This window comes from Magnolia sinica, chromosome 16 (assembly GCF_029962835.1).
Source record: "Magnolia sinica isolate HGM2019 chromosome 16, MsV1, whole genome shotgun sequence".
NCBI lineage: Eukaryota > Viridiplantae > Streptophyta > Magnoliopsida > Magnoliales > Magnoliaceae > Magnolia > Magnolia sinica.
The window spans coordinates 50,771,328-50,792,870 of record NC_080588.1 but is presented as its reverse complement, the minus strand read 5'-3'; the positions used below and the strand labels follow the sequence as shown (position 1 = coordinate 50,792,870).

The following is a 21,543-nucleotide window of genomic DNA, read 5'->3' as shown; positions in this document are numbered from 1 at the left end:
GATGGATCAGGCTGATTTACTTGCTGAGAAGTTTTGGGATGGATTAGGGCCTGAAAATGGGCCCAATTATCTTCTATAATGGGTCAAACCCATAGACCCATCAATGGACCATGCGTTATTGGAACCTATGGTACACTTTTGGGTCTGCAAAAGGGTCTTTTGGTGGCATTTTTCCTAAGTTACAATTTTTTGTTTATTTTTGGATGAACTTTGATTTATTTTTGCTTTGCTTATATCTCACTTAAGTAAATAGGTATTTTAGTCATTTTCCTTTAAAAAAAATTTATAAGGTTGAGATTATAACATCCAGCCCATAGTTTATGCTTGATGTAAGGCTCAAATTAGTGCTAGGGCTTTTCTTTATTCCCTTTCATATAAAAGTTCAATAGCAGAAAAAGTCTAGAAGCTTTTGGGATTTCTATCTTTTCTACAAACCTTGGACTAGGGTTTGCATGTTTTCATAGGTGAGGTGTATGATCTATTGGTGAGAGCTTCAATTATTCATTGGTTATTACATTTTTTTTTTTCTTTCTTTGTAAGTGAAAGAATCTCTATTATTGGAATGGGTGTGTTTGGGCATGATTTGATCCTAGGGTTTGGTACAACTGCATACAGTTAATGATTCTCATTAATTAGCTACACCAAATTTGGTATCAGAGCCTTTGCCTGCCATTGTTTCATTCTTGCGTGAACTTCTTGTCCTACAATGTTGTGTAGAGGTAGAGGCCGTGGCGCACGAAGAATGGACGAAGAAGATATAGATCTAGTAGAAGAGAGATTTGCCATATTAGAGAGGCAAATACTGATTATCTCCCAACTACTTGTTATGCTATTGGCAACGAATGAACCACCGACTTAGGAAAATGATGATAATGAGTTGAGTGGGAGTGACATTAACCTGTTCCATTGTGAAGCTCTGTTTGTTGAACCACAACGAGCGGAAAGGAGGGATTATTATGATTGAAGTAGGGAGTTGGAAGTGAATGTAAAAGCCCCTAACTATCATGGTAGTATAAGTGCGCACGATTTTCTAGATCGGATTGATGTTGTGGAGAGAATATTTGATTAGAAAGATGTGGACATAGCAAAAAATGTTAAAATAATTGCCATGAAGTTGAAAGGTAGAGCTTCAGCATGGTGGAAACAATTTAAGGCCACCCAAGAAAGGCATGGAAAATTCACAAGTGAAAACATGGGAGAAGACGTCTCTCATGAAGGAGGCCTTTCTACACATCGACTATATGCAATCTCTTTTCCAGCGATTACATCATATCCGACAATGGGATAGGACCGTAAAGGAGAACACAAAAGCATTTCATCATCTAGTGGCCCGGATTAATTTATCCAAGATCGAAGAACAGCTGGTTACTCGTTTCATGGATGGGTTATGGCCCACTATTGCAGATTAGTTGGGGATTCAACCAACGTTTACTTTTGCAGAAGCATGCAGGCAAGCCGCCTTGGTTGAAAATAAGAGTAAAGCCATGGTCGCATGGAAGCTTCTAATCGCTCCACTGGTATTCTGAGCAGCAATAGTAAGCCTAGAGGGGATTCAAGTCAGACCAAAAATGTCACGCCAACGTCCAGGTCAAAGTCAAAATAATATCTGGTGATACAAATGCAACAAAATTGAGCATATTTCCTTCAAAAATAGGAAGTGACAATCAATTTGGCCGGTAACTCCAAAGTAGTTGTGGAGGAACAGCAGTTGATAATCAGGGTGAGACCATAGAGGGAACGCATGGTGCGGATTATGATATTGACAGTGGAGATGACATAATATATGGTGAAGGTCTAGAAATGTTGGTGATTTGAAAAGCTCTTCTTGCACCCAAATCACCTAAGGAAGAGGATTGGTTGCAGACTAAAATCTTCTACATGAGCTGCACAGTGAATGGCAATGTCTGTGGGGTGATTGTCGATGGTGGCAATCGTGAAAAATGTCATCTCTGAAGAGGAAGTAGAAAAGCTCCAATTGAAGACTAAGAGGCATCCAATTCCATGTAAACTTGCTTGGTTTAAGCAAGAAAGTGAGGTAAAGGGTTTTCGTCCTTGTCTAGTTTCTTTCACGATTGATAAAACCTATTATGACAATGTGTGGTGCGACATAATCCAAGGGATGGACGTGTGTCACATATTATTAGGTCGATCATGTCAGTGTGACCGACAAACCATTCGCAATGGTTGGAAAAATACATACACCTTCACGAAAGATCATCAGAATATAATATGGAAACCCATGAGAGAGAGGCTCACCTGCAACCACGGGAGACGTCATCCTTCTATCCCATACAAGGTTTGTGGCGGATAGACGACGTCGGAAAGTGATTTTAGAACAAGGAGATCTAGCTTGGTTGTGTGGGTCTACGTACAGAAAGAAAGGTTCGTTGCAAGATCTTATAATGAGTTAAAGCAATAAAAGATTGGCCTATGCAAGATCTTGAAGTAGATTAATGACAACGCCTATCGCACTGAGCTACCACCTGTAGTGAACATTTCTAACATGTTCAATGTTGTTGATCTTACACAATACATGGTAGCTGACAACAAATCAAACTCAAGTCGAGTCCTTCCCAAGCTGGGGAGGATGATGAAGATGGGGACTGCCTAATGTTGATGAATTGGGTTGATTTACTTGCCGAAAAGTTTTGGAATAGATTAGAGTGTGGAAAGGGGCCCCAACATCTTCCATAATGGGCCAAACCTGTAGACCCATCAATGGACCACGCATTATGGCACCATGGTATACTTTTGGGTCCATGAAAGGGTCTTTTGGTGGCATTTTTCCTAAGTTACGATTTTTTGTTTATTTTTGAATGATTTTTTTTTTTTTTGCTTTGCTTTTATCTCACTTAAATGAGTATTTTAGTTATTTTCCTTTAAATAAAAATTGTAGGGATGGGATTATAACATGCAGCCCATAGTTTATGCTTGATGTAAGGCCCAGATTACTGCTAGCCGCTAGGGCTTTTCCTTGTTCCCTTTCATATAAAAACTCAATAACAGAAAAAGTCTAGGCACTTTTAGGACATTTTTATCTTTTCTACAAGTCTTGGGCTAGGGTTTGCTTGTTTTCACACATGGGGCATATGATCTGGGCCATTAAACTAGTGAGAGCTTTGATTATTCACTGGTTATTGCATTGTTTTTCCTTTCTTTTTAAGTGGAAGAATCTCTGTTATTGAATTGGGTGCGTTTGGGCATTATTTGGTCTTAGGATTTGATACAACTGTGTGTGGTTAACGATTCTCATTCGTTGGCTACACCAGTCAGCCAGGTCAAGCTAAAATGACCTACGCCCAAGCCCAACCCACGATCTAAGCTGGGTCAAAGCCAGGTTGATATAAACAGGAAATTTTTTAGAACGTAGTATGGAAAAATATATTAAAACTAAAAGAATGTATTAATAGTGAAAATTGTAGACAATATTGAAAATATTGCGATATTCTTTTTTTGGAAAGGTGGAGGTAATTTTATCAAAAGGAGCATTGATATAGCACAAAATACAACTAAAATCACAATCCCAAGGGTTTAAAGAACCCAACTTTACACGTTCCATCAATCCTAGGGCTTTTGGGGTATTAGTTAGGTTCTTAACAATTGGCATCAGGGCCAACACTGCATCATGTGTTCAAGTCACAAAAGGGATGACCTGTGGAAAGGGCAACCTAGACCAAAGTGAAAGTCACCACGGCGTGGAAAGGGCTACCTAGGCAACCATAGTGCAGCCACCACATGGAAAAGGCCACTTGGATAACCAGAGTGCAGCCACCACATGGAAAGGGCCACTTGGAAAACCAGAGTGCAGCCGCCATGCCCTAGAAAGGGCTACATGGGGGGACCACACCATTGCCTCGCCGCACACCAAGAAGAAGCATGGTAATAGAATATCGCAAGCCCTAGACCTAAGAGTGATTCTCGGGAACAATGATTGCAAGGACACTCCACCAACCCAAAAATCCTCCCTGAAATGAATATACTCCCCGTTCTCGAGGCCATAGCCTATCCCTTCAACAAATGCCAGCTTCATAGAGATGATCCATTTCCATATCGTCGAGGCTCTATACATGGAGGATTCCTTAACACACCATCCTCCTATAGAACATCCATACTTACTAGCAATTGTGTCCCTCCACATTGCCCCTTTTCTCCATCCCAAACCTCCATAACCATTTATCCAACATCACACTGCTCATCAACCCCAAATACCTAATCCCTACTCCTCCCTCATCATAGGGTTTACACACCTACTCCAACCCTTCCAATCTCACCAATACTTACTTCGAGCATCAGAATAAGGACATGAAATGTATTAGGATGTTTGACAAGGCTGCTATTATGAGTTATACGGGCCCCCAAAGAGAGATACAAGCAGTGTTCGAGTTGTCGGTATCGCTACAAGTTTCGCTGGTCAGAGATAAAGATATAATATCGTTATCGCCGATAACCCGAAATTCGGAGAAAAATGCGAAAACACGAAGATAAAGGTGAAATTTTTTAATGAAACTTCAGGACATGCCTAAATACACATATTTGCATATTTAGAAATCAAAAATTTGTAAAAAAAAATGCATTAAATAATAAGTTTTCATTTAATAGGGCCCAAAAAAATATACATTTCCATAAAAAATTACTTTAATAATAACCAAAATAAATTTGTCTCAGTTTCATGTTGACCACACCAGATGAAACAGTGTTAATAATAATTTCCACCATTGAAATCTTCACAGGGCCAGTGATATTTATTTGCCATCCAAACTGTTCATAAGATCATAGGGACAGGGATGAATAAAAAACAAAAATATCAGTTGATACAAAACTTTTGTGGCCTCAAGAATTTTTCAACGGTAAACATTCAATTCACATAGTTTTATGTGGTGTGGTCCACCCAAGCTTTGGATATGCTTCATTTTTTGGCGTGTGCCTTAAAATCATCTAATGAAATGGATGGACTGAGTAGATAAAATATGCAATTACAATGGGCCCACTGAGTTTAACTCAGTACGTAGTTCACTTCCGTTCTGATGTAGTCCGGAAGCGGATTGGTTGGTGTAAGACGTCATCAAGTTATGTGGGTCTAATCCTGAGGTATGTGTTATATCCAAACTGTTCATCCATTTGAAGAGCTCGTCTTAAGCCTTTAGACGAAAAATAAGACAGATATAACTATCAAGTGGACCACACTACAAAAACCAGTGGGGGATTGAAGGTTTACCATTGAAACCCTTTTTGGAGTCAGGGAAGTTTTGGATTAATATGAAAATTGATTTTCCTCTGCATTTAGATATTTGTGTTTTTATGAACAGATTGGATGCAAAATGAACGTTATGGTGGGCCCTTCAAATTGTTTAACGGTGAAAAGCATTATCTCCGCTGCTATCTATGGTGTGATCCATATAATCGTTGGATATGATTCATTTTTTGGTTAATGCTCTAAAATGAACTCTAAATACAGATGAACGGTGTAGATATAATAAATACATCACCGTGGGGCCAATGTAACTTTGATCTCCTTTTAACCATTCGTACAACTCGGAGCTCGAGGAGCGTCAGTGCTCATCTTCGCACGACACATACCCACAGCAGCTATATAGCTGGTGTGAGGTACAGCAGCCAATCCGCTTCTGGTGGATCCCTAACTGTGGGACCCATTATAAAGTATGTACCTCACATCTGCACCGTCCATCATATATGCAGGTTTATTTTAGTACGTGACCCGAAAATTGAACCACATTCAAATCTTCAATGGACCACATCACAGGAATTGTGTGAATTGAACGCATATCATTAAAAACTTCCTGGTGGCCACAAAAATTTTGAATCAAGCTAATATTTATTTTAACCCTCCATCCATGCCTTTTTATATTAATAAAAAGGTTTGATGACAAATAAACATCACTATGGGGCCTAAGAAGGTTTCAACGGTGAAAGTCATTATTCTTATTGTTTCTTGTGGTGTGGTCCACTGGAGCTGTGGATAAGATTTAATTTTGGGATTTACCCCTAAAATAAACTAGAAAAATGAATTGACGGCGTGGATAAATCACATACATTCACAGTGGGCCCAGAAAGTTTACTCAATACGCTGAAGCGCACCATGCGCCGGTTTGCTTCCGTAGTTCTGAAGCATTTAAAAATAAAAATAATAAAAAAAAAAAAAAAAAAACAAAACAAAACAAAAAAGGGTTTTTGTCTGCGAAGAGGGGTTTTCGGCGAGGACGGGCGATTTTCGACCGAGAGTTTCGAAGAATCTCCCGAAATCCCTGATTTTTCGCCGAAATCATGTATTTGTAGTCACACGAGACGAGCGCTGTCGATTGCTGCCGACGAGATTCTTTTCTTCCGAGTTCCGATCAACCATCAACCAGGTATTACCGAAATCAAAGGATTTTTTTCGATTTTTTTCGCCTTTGACCTATTTTGTCGGAAAAAATCCAAAATTATCGAAATATCGCCGATATTTCGCCGATAATCCAAAGAGAAACGAAAAATGGGGGTTTCGATGTCGCTAGTCTAGCGACACCGATATTATCGGCGATATTATCGACATTTCGTCGACAATGAGAACACTGGATACAAGCACTTCCATCTTGTAGCTTTCTTTCAAATCTTTCCACCACACCCTACAAGTTTTTAGTCGGTTATGGATGCACAACAGTAGCCCCAAATAAGTGGAAGGAAAAGAATCCACCCCACAACCAAACGCATTAGCTAGTTGCACAAGCTCCTCCATTGACATACGTAAGCCCAGCATTATACTCTTAGCAATAACCTTTAACCATGACACAACTTCAAAGCATCTAATCATCATCCTCAGCTTCTCCATCATAGATGTATCTGCATCACAAAAAAGAATTGTATCGTTGGTAAACTGCAAATGGGATATTGGGGTACACAACCTCTCCACAGGGAAGCCACGATACAGACCAATCTCCTGCCCACGTTCTAACATTCTGCCCAAAGCCTCAACTACCACCACGAAGAGGGGGAGAGCAGGCCACCTTGCCTGATGCCTCTCAAACTCTTAAAGAATCATTTTGGGATCCATTAATCAATATCGAGAATCTAGTTGAACTGAGACACTCCTTAACCCATCCTCTCCACTTCCTTCTGCACCCTATATGCCCTAACATATAGTCCAAAAATTCCCAATTCACATGGTCATATGCTTTCTTAATCTCCAACTTACATATGACCCATTTCGCCCCTTCCTTATGTCTAGAATCAATGCACTCATGGGCAAGAAGAGTATTATCCAAAATTTACTGACCCTCGATGATAGCTCCTTGAAACTTAGAGATAACCCTAACTAAAATGCTTCGGAACCTAGATGCCAACACTATTAAAAATTGATAATACAAAATATTTCCATATTGTCAATTTATTGTTAAAACCTAAAAACAGATACGATATTATACAACATTGTTATGATTTCTTCTTGAAATAATGATTTTCTTTATTTTATCCACACACACACACACACACACACACTTCCCCTATGCTTTATTTCTAACCAATTAACTCTATTAACTAACTTCGAAGCTTCTTCTTCCTATGGAAGCTTCATTATTAAGTAGCTGGAGAAGTTGTGTGGCATTAACTTGTGCACTTGTAAGCATTACTTGTCACTAGGTTTGTCATACTGGAAATGTTGTCAAATCATGAGATCCGTGATATGAACCGCACGATTCATATGGTACTACACACCACACTAAATGAATAGTGGGTTCAAATTGCAAATCCCCATTTATCGTAACCAAATCGTATGAATCAGACGTAATTGTCGGTTGCATAAATGGGACCCAAAATTACATTAAAAAATAATAATTTCTCATTTTAAATACATTTTTTCTCTTCTTGTTTTTATCCTTCTTCTTTTAAAACATGTAAAAGGCCCTCTATTAAAATCCTTAGTTTGGTGTCTTTGAGAGAGAGAGAGAGAGAGAGAGAGAGAGAGAGAGAGGAGATGTGGGGATTTTGATAATAATAATTTTTAAAAAAAAAACCCAAAACAATATATATATATATATAAATCAAATCTTTTTCTTTGGTCAGCAAAACCGAATGCGCTTTTTCCCACATGACTCTACACTCGAGAAAGGAAAAATTATTGAAGAACTCTTGTATGTTTTTTAAAGTAAATTTCTTGAAAGGAAAGACAAGAATCCTTTCACACTATCACAATATGTATAGTGTACGAAGTTCTCAATTGTCAAGATGATGACATGTATTACTTTCCTAGGTGGGTATTGATGGGAGATCGATGATTGATGAGTTTTTAATCTCTCTTTTTTTTTTTCTTTTTTTTTTTCTATTCATATTTTTCAGAATTTTATTCTATTTTTAAGAAAATAAGAAAATATTATGATTTACAATAAGATGCAGGATTCAATACAGGTTACGATTTGGGATTCAATACGATTCAATACGATAATGATTTGACAAAATTGATGCACAGTTAACCCTCATAGAACAATACATCGTCTAACAACCATATCTAATGAGTTCAATTGATCTAAAATAGCCATCAATCAAATATGTTCTCCAGTAACAATTGATCCCCACATGGTAGTGTCAATCCAACGTTAATTATCCCAATCTAACTAACACCATCCCAAATCACCTATACTATTAATAAAGCCCCTTGTAATGCATCTGCCAGATGAAGACAAGGGTGCTTTGCAACATCTCTGGTTGTTATGCAAACATCTTTCACCCCTCGAGTGAGAACCAATGACAGGCATTTCAAATCCCACCACCCCCTAGCCACATTTGATGCAATCACCCCACATCCCACACCTGCACGCTCCGCACGTGCATGCAAGAATAGGACCACCTTCCCTTTTTAGCCCATCACTACTTTCATTTTCTTTCAAATCTCTAGATTAGAAAATTTTCTCCTTCTTTCATATCTTTATATTAGGCGGGAAATAATTTTAGATTTTTCTTATCTAAGTATCTTCTTATTTAAGCACTTTCTTAATTACAATGCTTCGTTATTTAGGTGCTTTCCTATTTTCTCATATTTTTAGATTTCATAGCCTTTATTACAAATTGTAAGGTTTGATTATAAATAGGGCCTATGGCCTATGGAATAGACAAGTTGAATGAAATTCTCTTTCATGAAATTTTCTTATTTTCTCTACGGTAGCTGTTGAGGGGGGGGAAGGGGGGTGGAATTGATCTCTAGTTCAAGACTAGAGGACTGTTGAGCTTGCTCATAGTCTTGCATTCGTGTCCTCTAGCATTATGCTAGAGGATTATTGGGCCTTTCCCGCAATCTTTCTTTTCTTATTAATCCACTTGCTTCCCCATTCGGGTTTACATTAAACCATCCACTTTGTGAAAGAAGTTGTATCATAGCAAGTTCTGCTCTTGGGACAACTATAAGAAGGTAATTTTCCCATCTCAATCCAACCTTTCATCTCTCCCCTTCATCCATCCTTCATCTTTCATCTTCTTTTCTTTCCTTTTCCTATCTCAAAATCACCAAACCCTAGACCATATTTTTTCCTTCTTCTTTTTTCCCTAAACTTTCCAACCCAGAGAGGGGGAGAGAGAGAGAGAGAGAGAGAGAGAGAGAGAGAGAGAGAGAGAGAAATCTCACATGCTTTGCAAAAGCTTGTTGTCTTATACGCCCCACCAGAAGAGGGACGATTTACAATCCTGAGATGGGTACGCAACCTCAAGAGGATACTATCACAACCTTGCAATAAGTGGTCAATTTGATCACAAAATGGGTGGATGATCTAGAGGCCTGTTCCACAGCTAGAATGAATGCTTTAGAAGAACATATTATTGTTCTTGAAAACACAAACAAGTGGTCAATTTGATCACAAAATGGGTGGATAATCTAGCGGCCTGTTTCACAGCTAAAATGAATGCTTTAGAAGAACATAGTATTGTTCTTAAAAACACAAACAAGGGAATCAATCGAGATCGTCAAACTTCTATGGATGACCTTGACGGAGAATTGGAGTCCGGGAATGTTGACTCAAGGCATCCTAGCTGGAATGGTGATCTCCAAGAAGAAGAAGATGAGCTTGGCTACGGGATCCTAGACAAGACGAACAACCTCTAACAAGATCATCCAATTTATCCCGAAGGAGGAAGGAATATTCGCACTATGGATCCCACCAAGTATCTCAAGATTAATATTCCAGATTATGATGGTAATTCGGATCCCAAAGTGTTCAATGACTGGCTAAAGTCAATAGAGTGATATTTTCGTTGGTACGAAACAGAAGAAGCTATCAAGTTACGTTTTGCTGGCTTGAAACTTAAAGGCGGGTCATAAGACTAGTGATATGTCATCAAAGAAGATCTGCAACAGTGTAGCCTTCCTCCCGTAAACAATTGGGAGGAAATGAAGACAAGATTGAAGTGAAGGTTTCTGTCGTTGGATTATGAGACTTCTTTTCAAGAGCTTCTCACGCTTCGGCAGGACAATCTGACCATGGAGGAGTACACACAGCGTTATTATGACTTAGTCATTCAATGTCGCCTAACAGAATCTGGAAGACAACAAGTGGTGCATTATTACTATGGGATACAGTTCGAGATTCAAAAAGAATTGGTAATTGTTCAGCTCAACAGCATAGACGAGGCGTATCACATGGCTTGAAAAGTGCAGGAGCAAAAGTTGGTAAGAAGGCACGATAGCACCCAAGGCGAGGGTTATGCATCCATCCACTTTACTACTAGTGGCTCCATTTCGTGCCCACAACCATTTGTGCCCCTCACTAACTTACCTCGAGGTTATAAAATTGGTCAGAACACCCAATCCGCTTCCAATCATCTTCCCCAAAACAATGATACAAAGAGAATTTATTGTAGCAACATAGGGGAGGTCGATCAACACTTGCTTTAAGTGTGGTGGTCGTGGACATTACGTAACAAAGTGTCCCTCTCACAATCGCCAATTTTGCAAGGCAAAAGACTTCCTTGCAAACCAAGAGGAAGATGAACATGAAAATGATCCAGAAGATGATGAGAATGAACTTGAGGAAGGCATAGATAGCCTAAATGAAAAAGAAGAAGTTATCATTGGTAGTCAGAAGGATTCTGACAACACCAAAAGAGCAGGCCCAAGAAGACTGGCTGTGAACCAACATTTTCCATACATGAATATCATGGGCAAAAAGGCTGTCAAGGTTATTATTGACAAAGGTAGCAGCATGAACATAGCCTCACAAAGCATGGTGGACAAGTTGAAACTGAAACCTCAAACGCATCCCAAGCGATACAAGATTGCGTGGGTGAATGACATGTTCATCCCTGTGACTAAGAGGTGCTTAGTAAACTTTTCTTTGGGTCGTTATGAAGAATCGCTTTGGTGTGATATCATTCCAATGAAGGTCACACATATATTACTTGGGCGCCCGTGGATATATGACAAGGATGTAACTCATAAGGGTTGCAAGAACACGTACAACTTAATGTGCAAAGGAAAGCCCATTACCCTTAACCCTATGAAGGATAACGAATTTGAAGGGGCAAAGCTGGCTTCCACAGTGTTGAGTATGACCCGATTCGTGGAGGAAAGTCGTGAATGGGGAATCATGTATGCTCTGGTAGGATCTAAGACTAATCCAGTTAATAATGTTGTTGTTCAACCACCTAAGATTTAGGACATTCTGTTCCAATTTCAAGATTTGGTCCTTAATGAACTACCAAGTGAGCTTCCATCCATGCGCGACATTCAGCATGCAATTGATTTTGTACCTGGAGCGCCATTGCCAAATCTTCCAACATATAGAATGAACCCGACAGAGCATGCAAAGCTTCGTCGATAGGTAGAAGAATTGTTAACAAATGGCTTCATTCGTGATAGCCCCAGTCTGTGTGCCATGCCGTCGTTGTTGACACCAATTTAGCATGGCAGCTAGCGAATATGTATTGACAATTGCACCATTAACAAGATAACAATAAAGTACCGCTTTCCCATTCCACGCCTAGATGACATATTGGACACCACCAGATAAGAATTCGTCCTGGAGATGAATGGAAAATTGCTTTCAAGACAAATGATAGATTGTATGAATGGCTAGCTATGCCCTTCAGCTTGACGAATGCACCTAGCACGTTTATGTGGGTGATAACGAAAATTCTAAGTCCATTCATTGACAATTTGTTGTCGTATACTTTGATGATATCATCATCTATAGCTGTTCACAAGAAGATCATTTGGACCATCTTCGTCAAATGATGAGAGTACTACGTCATGAGAAACTCTACATCAATTTGAAGAAGTGTACCTTCATGAGTTCTAGCATAGTTTTTTCTCGGGTTCGTCGTTTCAACAGAAGGCGTGAAGGCTAATTCAGAAAAGACAAGGGCCATTGTTGAATAGTCTCCTCCCATAAACATTCATGAGGTTCATAGTTTTCACAGATTTGCGACGTTTTATCGAAGGTTTATTCAGAACTTTAGTTCCATCATGGCGCCCATTACTGAATGTATGATGTTCGGTCCATTTGAGTAGACTAAATCAGCAACAAAGGCATTTCAAGAAATCAAGCAGAAAATGACAGAAGCTCCAGTTCTTAGACTTCCTGATTTCGAAAAAGTGTTCGAAGTTGCCTGTAATGCATCCTACATAGGCATAGGAGGTTTCCTTAGCCAAGAAGGACATCGGTGGCTTTTTTTAGTGAGAAACTCAATGAGGTATGAAAGAAGTATTCCACATACGATGTGGAGTTCTATGCTATTGTACAAGCTCTGAAGCATTGGGGCCATTACCTCATTCATCGGAAGTTTGTGCTCTATTCTGATAATGAGGCATTACATTACTTGAATTCTCAGAAGAAGTTGAGCGTTAGGCATGCTAAGTGGAGTGCTTATCTTCAAGATTTCACATTCAACTTAAAACATCGCGCTAGCATAAAAAAAATAAGGTAACGGACGCCCTCAGTCGAAAATCACACCCATTGTCTTCCTTATCAGTTTTCATTGTTGGGTTTGAAGAACTTAAAAGGGACCATGCCGTAGATGATGATTTTGGGAAAGTATTTTCAACACTCATTTCCAGCGCATGTGCCAAGTATCCAAGATTTAACTTGCACGATGGGTACTTATTCTATGATATGAGGTTGTGTCTTCCTAAGAGTTCCTTGCAAGAGCTTGTCATACGCGCAAGCTTCATTCAGGTGGCCTGGGTGGTCACTCTGATTTCAATAAAATGACAGCCTTGGTTGAGGACCGTTTCTACTAGCCAAGTCTAAAGAAAGACGTCAGGATCATTGTCCATCAATGTCGAGCGTGTCAGGTGGGTAAAGGCAGCAAGTTAAATATTCGTCTTTATATGCTATTATATGTACCAAATGTTCCATGGGAAGACATCAGTTAGGGCTGTTCACCAGTCAAGCTAGCTTGAAAAGCTCGCTCGACTCGGCTCGAGTCAGCTCGGATTGACTCGGCTTGAATGGCCAATTCAAGCCGAGCCAAGCTAATTATTTGAAGCTCGAGTTGAGTTCAAGCCAAGTTCGACTAGGGGGCATTTCAACTCGACTCGACTCGACTCGAAGCTCAAACTCAAGCTCGACTCGGCTCGATTAATAAATATATTAAATATTTTATTATATATATATATATATATATATATATATATATATTAATATAAGTTTTAAGTTTAAACTTAAAAATAAAAAAATAAAAAACAAACCCTAGAGTCTCTACCCGACCGCACGCACCCCCTTCCCTTTCCCTTTCTTCTCTTTCTCTGCCCACTGCCAGCCGCACGCCCGCCCCAACCACCACCACCCGTTTTCATTTCAGCTTCAACAATAGTATGATTTCAATATCTTGAGATCTACTTTTTAGGCAAGAAACCCAAGAAATTCAAGATGGCTTCTTCTCAGATTTGTTAGAGCTTCAAGGAAATCCAATGATCTGATTGGCTAAAGCTCTTTACTTGGATTTCTGATCTATGTTCTGCTCTGTTTCTTTTCTAGTACTTGGATTTCTGCTGGTGGAAGAAGATCAAGAACAGATCGATTCTTACAGGTTTCCTCGTCCGATTTGAAGCTTTGTTTGGTTTTTTCATCGGGTTTTGCTTTGATTCTCTTAAGATTTTTGAATTTTTCATCAATGGAGGAGGATCAAGAACAGAATCCATTACTCTCTCACCCAACAAGCTTGAGCTCGAATCGAGGTAAACTCGACTCGACTCGAACCACTAGCTCGACTTGAACTTGACTCAACAGCTTTGGCAAACAAGCCAAGCTTCAATGTTGAGCTCGAGGCCAAGCTCGAACTCGAGTACATCATGGACAAGCCAAGCCAAGCTTGGCCCACCTCGACTCGACTCGGCTCGATGCCCACCTATAACATCAGTATGGATTTTGTCTTGGGATTGCCTAAGACTCAATGTGGCTATGACTCTATTTATGTTGTGGTTGACATGTTTTCGAAGATTACTCATTTTATCCCTTGTATGAAGATATCGGACGCCATGCACATTGCCGATGTTTTTTTTAAAGAGGTAGTTCGTCCGCATGGTGTTCCCAAAACTATTGTATTTGATCATGATGTCAAGTTTATGAGCTACTTCTGGCACACCTTGTGATCTAAGACGGAAACTAAGTTGAAAATTTCAAGTGTTTATCATTAGAAAACAAATGGGCAGACCGAAGTTGTCAACCGTAGTCTTGGGAATCTACTTCGATGTCTGGTTGGTGATCAATATTAGTTCATGGGACATCGCATTACCGCAAATTGAGTTTGATTATAACAACTCTGTGAACTGCAATACAGGACTCTCTCCTTTCGAAATTGCGACAAGTATGCGACTACGACAACCTATTGATTTAGTCCCACTTCCAAGTGTGGCTCGATCAAGCCAAGACGTTGAAGCTTTTGCACAACATGTTAAGGATATACATAAAGAAGTTAAGCGAAAGATCACCCTTAGTAATGAAAAATACAAGGGACATGCAGATGTTCGACGATGTTTTGCACAATTTCAAGAATGAGATAAGAGTCATGATGCGACTTAAGCCTGAGCGGTTTCCAACACGCTCTTATACAAAGCTTCACTCCAGAAAGACAGGTCCCTACCACATTTTGAAGAAGATAGGTGATAATGCATACCTAATCGAGCTTCCACCTGTAATGAAGATCAACCCCATTTTTATTGTGGAAGACCTTATAGTGTATCTTGGACACCACGCAAACAAGAGCACGGAAGAACAGGCTATTCAGACAGCTGAGGTACCACATCAGGTTGAAAAAATTGTTGAGGACGTGTTGGGTGATCAGATAGTTTCCACACGCCAAGGAGGGTATCAAAAGTTTCTTGTCAAATGGAAGGGCCGACCAAGTTTCGACAACACATGGATTTTAGCAAATGATTTCAAGCGCATCAACCTAGAACTCTATGAGTACATTACCAATAACTCGACAGAGCCAGGTTCTTTCAAGTTGGGGGGAATTGATGCAATTGCCCACATCCCACACGTGCACACTCCGCACTTGTGTACAAGAAAAAGACCGCCTTCCCTTTTTAGCCCATCACTACTTTCATTTTCTTTCAAATACCAGATTAGGAAATTTTCTCCTTCTTTCGTATCTTTATATTAGGAAGGGAATAATTTTAGATTTTCCTTATATAAGTATCTTCTTATTTAGGCACTTTCTTAATTACGATGCTTTGTTATTTAGGTGCTTTCCTATTTTCTCATATTTTTAAATTCCATAGCCTTTATTACAGATCGTAAGGTTTGATTATAAATAGAGCCTATGGACTATGGAATAAGATAAGTTGAATAAATTTCTCTTTTATGAAATTTTCTTATTTTCTCTACAATAGTTGTTGAAGTGGGGAAATTGATCTCTAGTTCAAGACTTGAGGATTGTTGAGCTTGCTCATAGTCCTGCATTCGTATTCTCTAGCATTCGGCTAGAGGATTGTTGGGTCTTTCCTACAATCTCTTTCTTTTCTTATTAATCCATTTGCTTCCCCATTTGGATTTGCATTAACCTTTCTCATTAGATGACCAGAGCTAAAAACCATTATCAACCACCAAGCTTAGAGCTGATCCAACAAACTTTATTTCATACATCAAAAGACATTTAATGCCACAATCATAGTCATCGCTCCTTCAGCGCCACATGAATTGATCCAATCTAATGGATAGCAAACCAAACTGCTATATAGATGGCACGTCACATAACTATATGAAGTGCCACTCATAATAGCATTTCTCAGGAAAGATCAAATATACTACCCAACATTGATTCCCATTACATGATATCAATTCTAGTCCAACAAGGTATTGGAACTGGAAACGCATTATTAAACAGTGGTCATGCCGAAAGGTTGTACAATACTGTGCAGGTTACATGCCTCACATGTGTGGCCTGTGGTGCAGTGATCCGAACTGTCGATATCATGAACCCCATTATCAATGTCTCATGCGCCAAAAACCTCCAAGATTAGAAGAATCTTAAACCTTCAATAAGTGACTAAAAAAATACATGGTTAAAATATCTGCCATTCTGGGTCAATTTTGGTTCATGGGCCCTTGGCAGTGAGGCCCATCATTTCAACCGTGTGGATTGCTGAACTATCAGCCCAACTTGTAGAAACTGAGAACGCGAACGCTACTCTACAACCCTCTTTGCCCCGATTATGATACAATGCCTCGAAATTAGGGGCCCTTCAATTGTTCACAAAATCTTCATTCGAGTCGCTTCAACCGATGATTCAAATACAGAGAGCTACTCTATTGAATTCCGTCCCCGAAACAGCAATTACAGACAGAAATGGGAAAAAATCAAATCAAAATCTATCAATTCATCTACGAAATCCGAAGACGGTATCAAATGAAAACTGCAACAGAAATCAAGCAATTGAGATCATCTGGAAGCAAAGCACGAGGCGGAATGATGAGAAAAGAAAGACCAGAAATTGAAATGTAGAGATCCACTAAAAATGAATCTGGGAAAAGAAATGAGAGAGAGAGAGAGAGAGATTGGGACCTTGACAATCCTGCGAAGGTACTGTGGTAACATAGGGCTGGGGCGCACGTTAGAGGGCGTGCGCCCTTTGGAGACGGTGGGCAGCATGTGTCTCTTCCTCCGATCAAGATCAAGATCGATCTGGTTTTCTTCTCTCCCCTGCCTTCTTCTTCTTCTTTTACTGCACGAGTAATCTTCCTTTCTTTCTCATGGAGGGAGGAGAGAGAGAGACAGAGAGAGGAGAATTATATTGATTGGTGGCCCCCATCTTTCAACGATATACACGATTTTCAATTTTCATGAGTGGGCCGGTTTTTTCTATAATCACGACCGTTGATTTGTTGGCTCACGTGGTGGATGAGATTTACAGAAATATTATTACAGATTTGAAATCATAGAGGCTGATACTGTAACCTTTTTTAATTTAAATGTGGAACGTTGTTGGATTCTCTCTTCTTGATCATATATCTTGGGCCACGAATTAGAAGGTAGAGATTTTCCTGTCGAGTGGATTTTTGAGATGTAATGCGTCCACGGGCTGGATGACTTACAAAGTGTCCCACATGGAATGCGTGTGTTCTATGCAAATATGTGACTGCATTTTATATAATTACTTGTGGAAGATTGGAATTCTCTTATTTTCGAAGCGGTTTTCCAGGAAATAGATTCGCTGTGAACTGTGAAAATGGGTCTATGGTGGTTAGTTGTCGGGCCATCCAGAGATAACTTGTTTTGTAATTTAATACTGGGAAAGATTGGGTACGAAATGAGGGGCGTTTCTATCCTTTTTAAATTGTGATCTTTGGATGGGAATCCATTTCCCATAAAGGTTGCTTGGTTTTTAAATTTCCTATAAAATGTAAAATAAATCAGTCATCATCATTATTTTCTAATATTTGTTTCCTCAATAGTTATGGCTTATAAATCTAGAGTCAAATTAACCTGTAAAGAAAATAGGTAAAGTAAATTGTGATTATTATATTTTCACATTATAAAATTACCATTTTTACTATAATTTCGTGGTGAAATAATATAGCAAAACTATCATTGGAGTCAAACGAAAGTAACATCACAACACAATTACAAAAATAAATAATAATTACTCATTTTCAGCCATTTACCATTTTAATTGGAAAACCCAATTAGCCTAATTTTACAATCTTTAAGAAAAAAATCATAAGGGTAAATTTTTGATAGTTGGATTTCTAAAACTAGATTTCACAAGAATTCACCAACCGTTTTTCTTGGAACCAAAGTGTAACTCATCCCTCGCTATGGGATTCACTTATCAAGGATTCAACTCCAACGAGGCAATCGACCCAAGGTATTTGCATTTCCATTAAGAGATATTGGGTGACTATTTGCATTTGGGTTAGATTTGTTACGAGTCCTTTATCCAGGTGAAATGTATTAGAAATTCAAATAATTCATCATCTAAAATGCGTTATGAATATGCCATATGCCAAAAACTAATGTAGTACACTTATTAAGTGAGCAAAACATGTATGTTGAACTTGGACTTGTGGACTTATTTATTTTTTCTAATCATTCATTTTTCTCATAAAAAGTTTAACCTACCTTATAAGCAGATAAATATTATTTTTAGTCCATGGAAGTCCATGATACCTTCTACTCTCAAATCTTTAAAGTGTGTCCATCTACGCAAATGTTTGACTCGTGTTATGCGCACTCTTTGGACTGAGGCCTTGCATCTTTTGCGTTATCATAAAACTTGCATTTTCCTCAATTGACTTATCTTATTGTTGGTGTCATTTTCGATAGTAGGCGTATGCGGGCATGCCAAAATTGAAATTGCAACTTCAATTCAAACCGAACAACAATGACCCCAAGCGCCAAGATAGGCAGACACGAAGTGTATGAGCAAGATCTAGTAAGATCAGTCACCTATTCAACCACTCGCTCAACATGTAAAATCGGATCAGGCAATATTCATAAGGTGGAGCTCGTCCTCTAATGATGGGTACACATTTACCTTCAGTACGAAAGGACTTTTCAATACAGATAAATGAAAATGAGTAAGGGATTCTTACAGTCAGTCGCGAAGAGCAACTACAACAACTGAATCCAGCACACAGGTGTAGACTTAAATTACAGCTAAAAGTTACCGGTTACTTGGTTATCTCTAAAGATTACACTATGAAATGTAAACAGTAGGCTGAAAAGTAAAATATTACACACAAAAAAATTGTAATTTACTTAACGTGAAAAGTAAAGGAATATACCATGGAATGCAAATTGACTGGCAATTGAAAAATAATTGAAAGATAGATTTTGGTTTGATTGGGTTAGTATGAGACGATTTTTCTTGCTAATTTCTTTTACTATTTATAACCTTAATTTACCGATTTAGATCTTTCTCACGTTCTGACGGTTACCATAACCGCTCGCCATTATTTAAACTCATCTTGCCATATATCTTGTAACTCCTTTAACACGATTGCTTTTTCATAAGTTGCTCGAACAATACACGGCACCATTTGATACGCTCTAGCTACTATTATCGAGAAATCTTCTCCATACATATGTACAGATCTTCGAATACACCATGCAGATCCGTACAAATTACATGTAATTCTCCCTTATTGGTTCTCGAAGGGAATGGCGATAATGGGGATGAACATTGCCCCCCATGTCAATTCACCTTTGGAAAAAGGTGAAAGCAATGTGCAACCCCTCAATGTGGCATTTATTGCCTACACGTGTTAGTAGGATAATAACCGACTTCGGCCGATCCACCGTAACACATCAGCGATGGTTGCTCTTTATCGAAATAGGGGATGAACCCCATGCCGCCACGTGTTCTTACATTGTTTCTCACAAAACTGTAACGATGCTATAATAAATGCTCCCTTCCTTAGCCGATATAAGCGTCATTTCAAATTCTTTTCATTATTACACCTTCATCTTTATTCTTCTTCCAAGCAAATCCCATTTTTTTGATTTGCTTCTCAAGCAATAACTACCTCTTCATCATCTACTCCATTCCACTAGAAAGATTTGATCACAGTGATGGATGTACTTGCTGATAGGTGCATTGATACAATGGTATTTCAATCATCCATCGATGATTACCTCTGCTTAGGTCCGGCATTCACTCCATCAACGGAAGTGGAGGAAGTCAGTATGATGGATCCCCTGTTTCCTCTGTGTCCTGATGAGATGTTGTTGATCCAGTCTGATCCATCCCCGACATCGCAAATGCCTTGAAGAATCCTCGGGCATGGTCAAAACTACTCATGGAATGAGAGGATTGGTTTGTAAACATATCTTCTCAACATGAGGCATCATGGAGAGAATCGGACATCTATGAGTGCATCAATCTCTTCGTTTACATATATCCAGCAAATCTGGGCTCTCCTTCTGGCAGCTTCAACCTTATGGATCTCATCAACCAACACATTCTTCTTCAACTGTGGTCCCATGAGTCTAACCATACTTGATGAATCCGCCTTAACCTAACTACTCCCTTTTGGTGAAGCCGTTTATCCAAGCTTCATGTAAAAAGATGCAAAACACTTCACGAACAAAACTAACAAAGCATATTCTCACTTCCTGACATTCTACCGTAATCACAACAGATCGGTCGATTATGAAGAGCATACTGCTTTCTTGCTGCTTTGGATCTGTTGGCATATACTTTGCATGAATGCCATGTAAATTACCACAGAATATGTCTCACTGGCCGAGGCCCTACCCACGGTCAAAGGCTTACTTTAGCACCTTTCATGATCGCCCATCTATACAAGGGGATTCGTGAAGTTGCCAACAAAAGTCTGTATTCTAAAGGAGGACTGTTGTGGCTTCTTCAAATGTGAATTTATAAATACTTCTGCCCCTTTAGTACACCACTCTATCCATTCCGAAGTCGTCTACACTTCTTATGGTGAACGCGTTATCCATTCCTCCTAATAAACTCAACCCTTTGCAGTGTACATGGATACACTATTCTTTTCTTTGGACAAGGGTAAGAAGAATCGGTCCTTCATGCCATTCTTGAAAGCAAAGAGAAAACGATTCTCCTTTGGTGTTCTGTGTACTTAAGACAACCCTAAAGGATTGAATATATATAGCTTTATAAACATCTATATAAGATAAATATTTAAAAACAGAATCATCTATATATCTATGGAAATTAGCTATACATCATCTATCTATAGAAATTAGCTATACAAGGCATATGGCCTGTCTAACATCCCCCCTCATACTAATGCTGGTCATCGACAAGTAATAGTTTGCCAACTAGAAATGAGTGATATGCAAAAGTGAGGGACTTCGTGAGAATGTCTGCAATTTGATCATGGGATGCGACATATGGAAGAGAAATGAGTCGAACTGAAACTTCTCTCAAATGCAGTGACAGTCAACTTCAATATGCAATGTCCGTTCATGAAAAACTGGGTTAGAGGCAATCTGAATGACACTCAAATTATCTACATGGAGTGGAGTAGGATTTTGTAGATGAACGCCTAAGTCAAAAAGAAGTCCACGTAACCAGATAATCTCACTACAAGCAGTTGACATCACTCAATACTCGACTTTCGTTCTTGATTTGGAAATAGTGAC

General features: G+C 39.1%; 1 protein-coding gene across 1 annotated transcript in view; it reads right to left on the bottom strand.

Annotated features, from left to right (window-relative positions):
- LOC131229911 (uncharacterized) overlaps positions 1-17,189 on the bottom strand; it is a 42,567-nt gene extending 25,378 nt beyond the window's left edge. Inside the window, exon 1 of the mRNA XM_058225996.1 lies at positions 16,981-17,189. Within this exon, the coding sequence (XP_058081979.1) occupies positions 16,981-17,067 (87 nt within the window). The 5' untranslated portion in view covers positions 17,068-17,189. The remainder of the gene's footprint in view (positions 1-16,980) is intronic.
- Between the last annotated feature and the right edge of the window lie 4,354 nt (positions 17,190-21,543).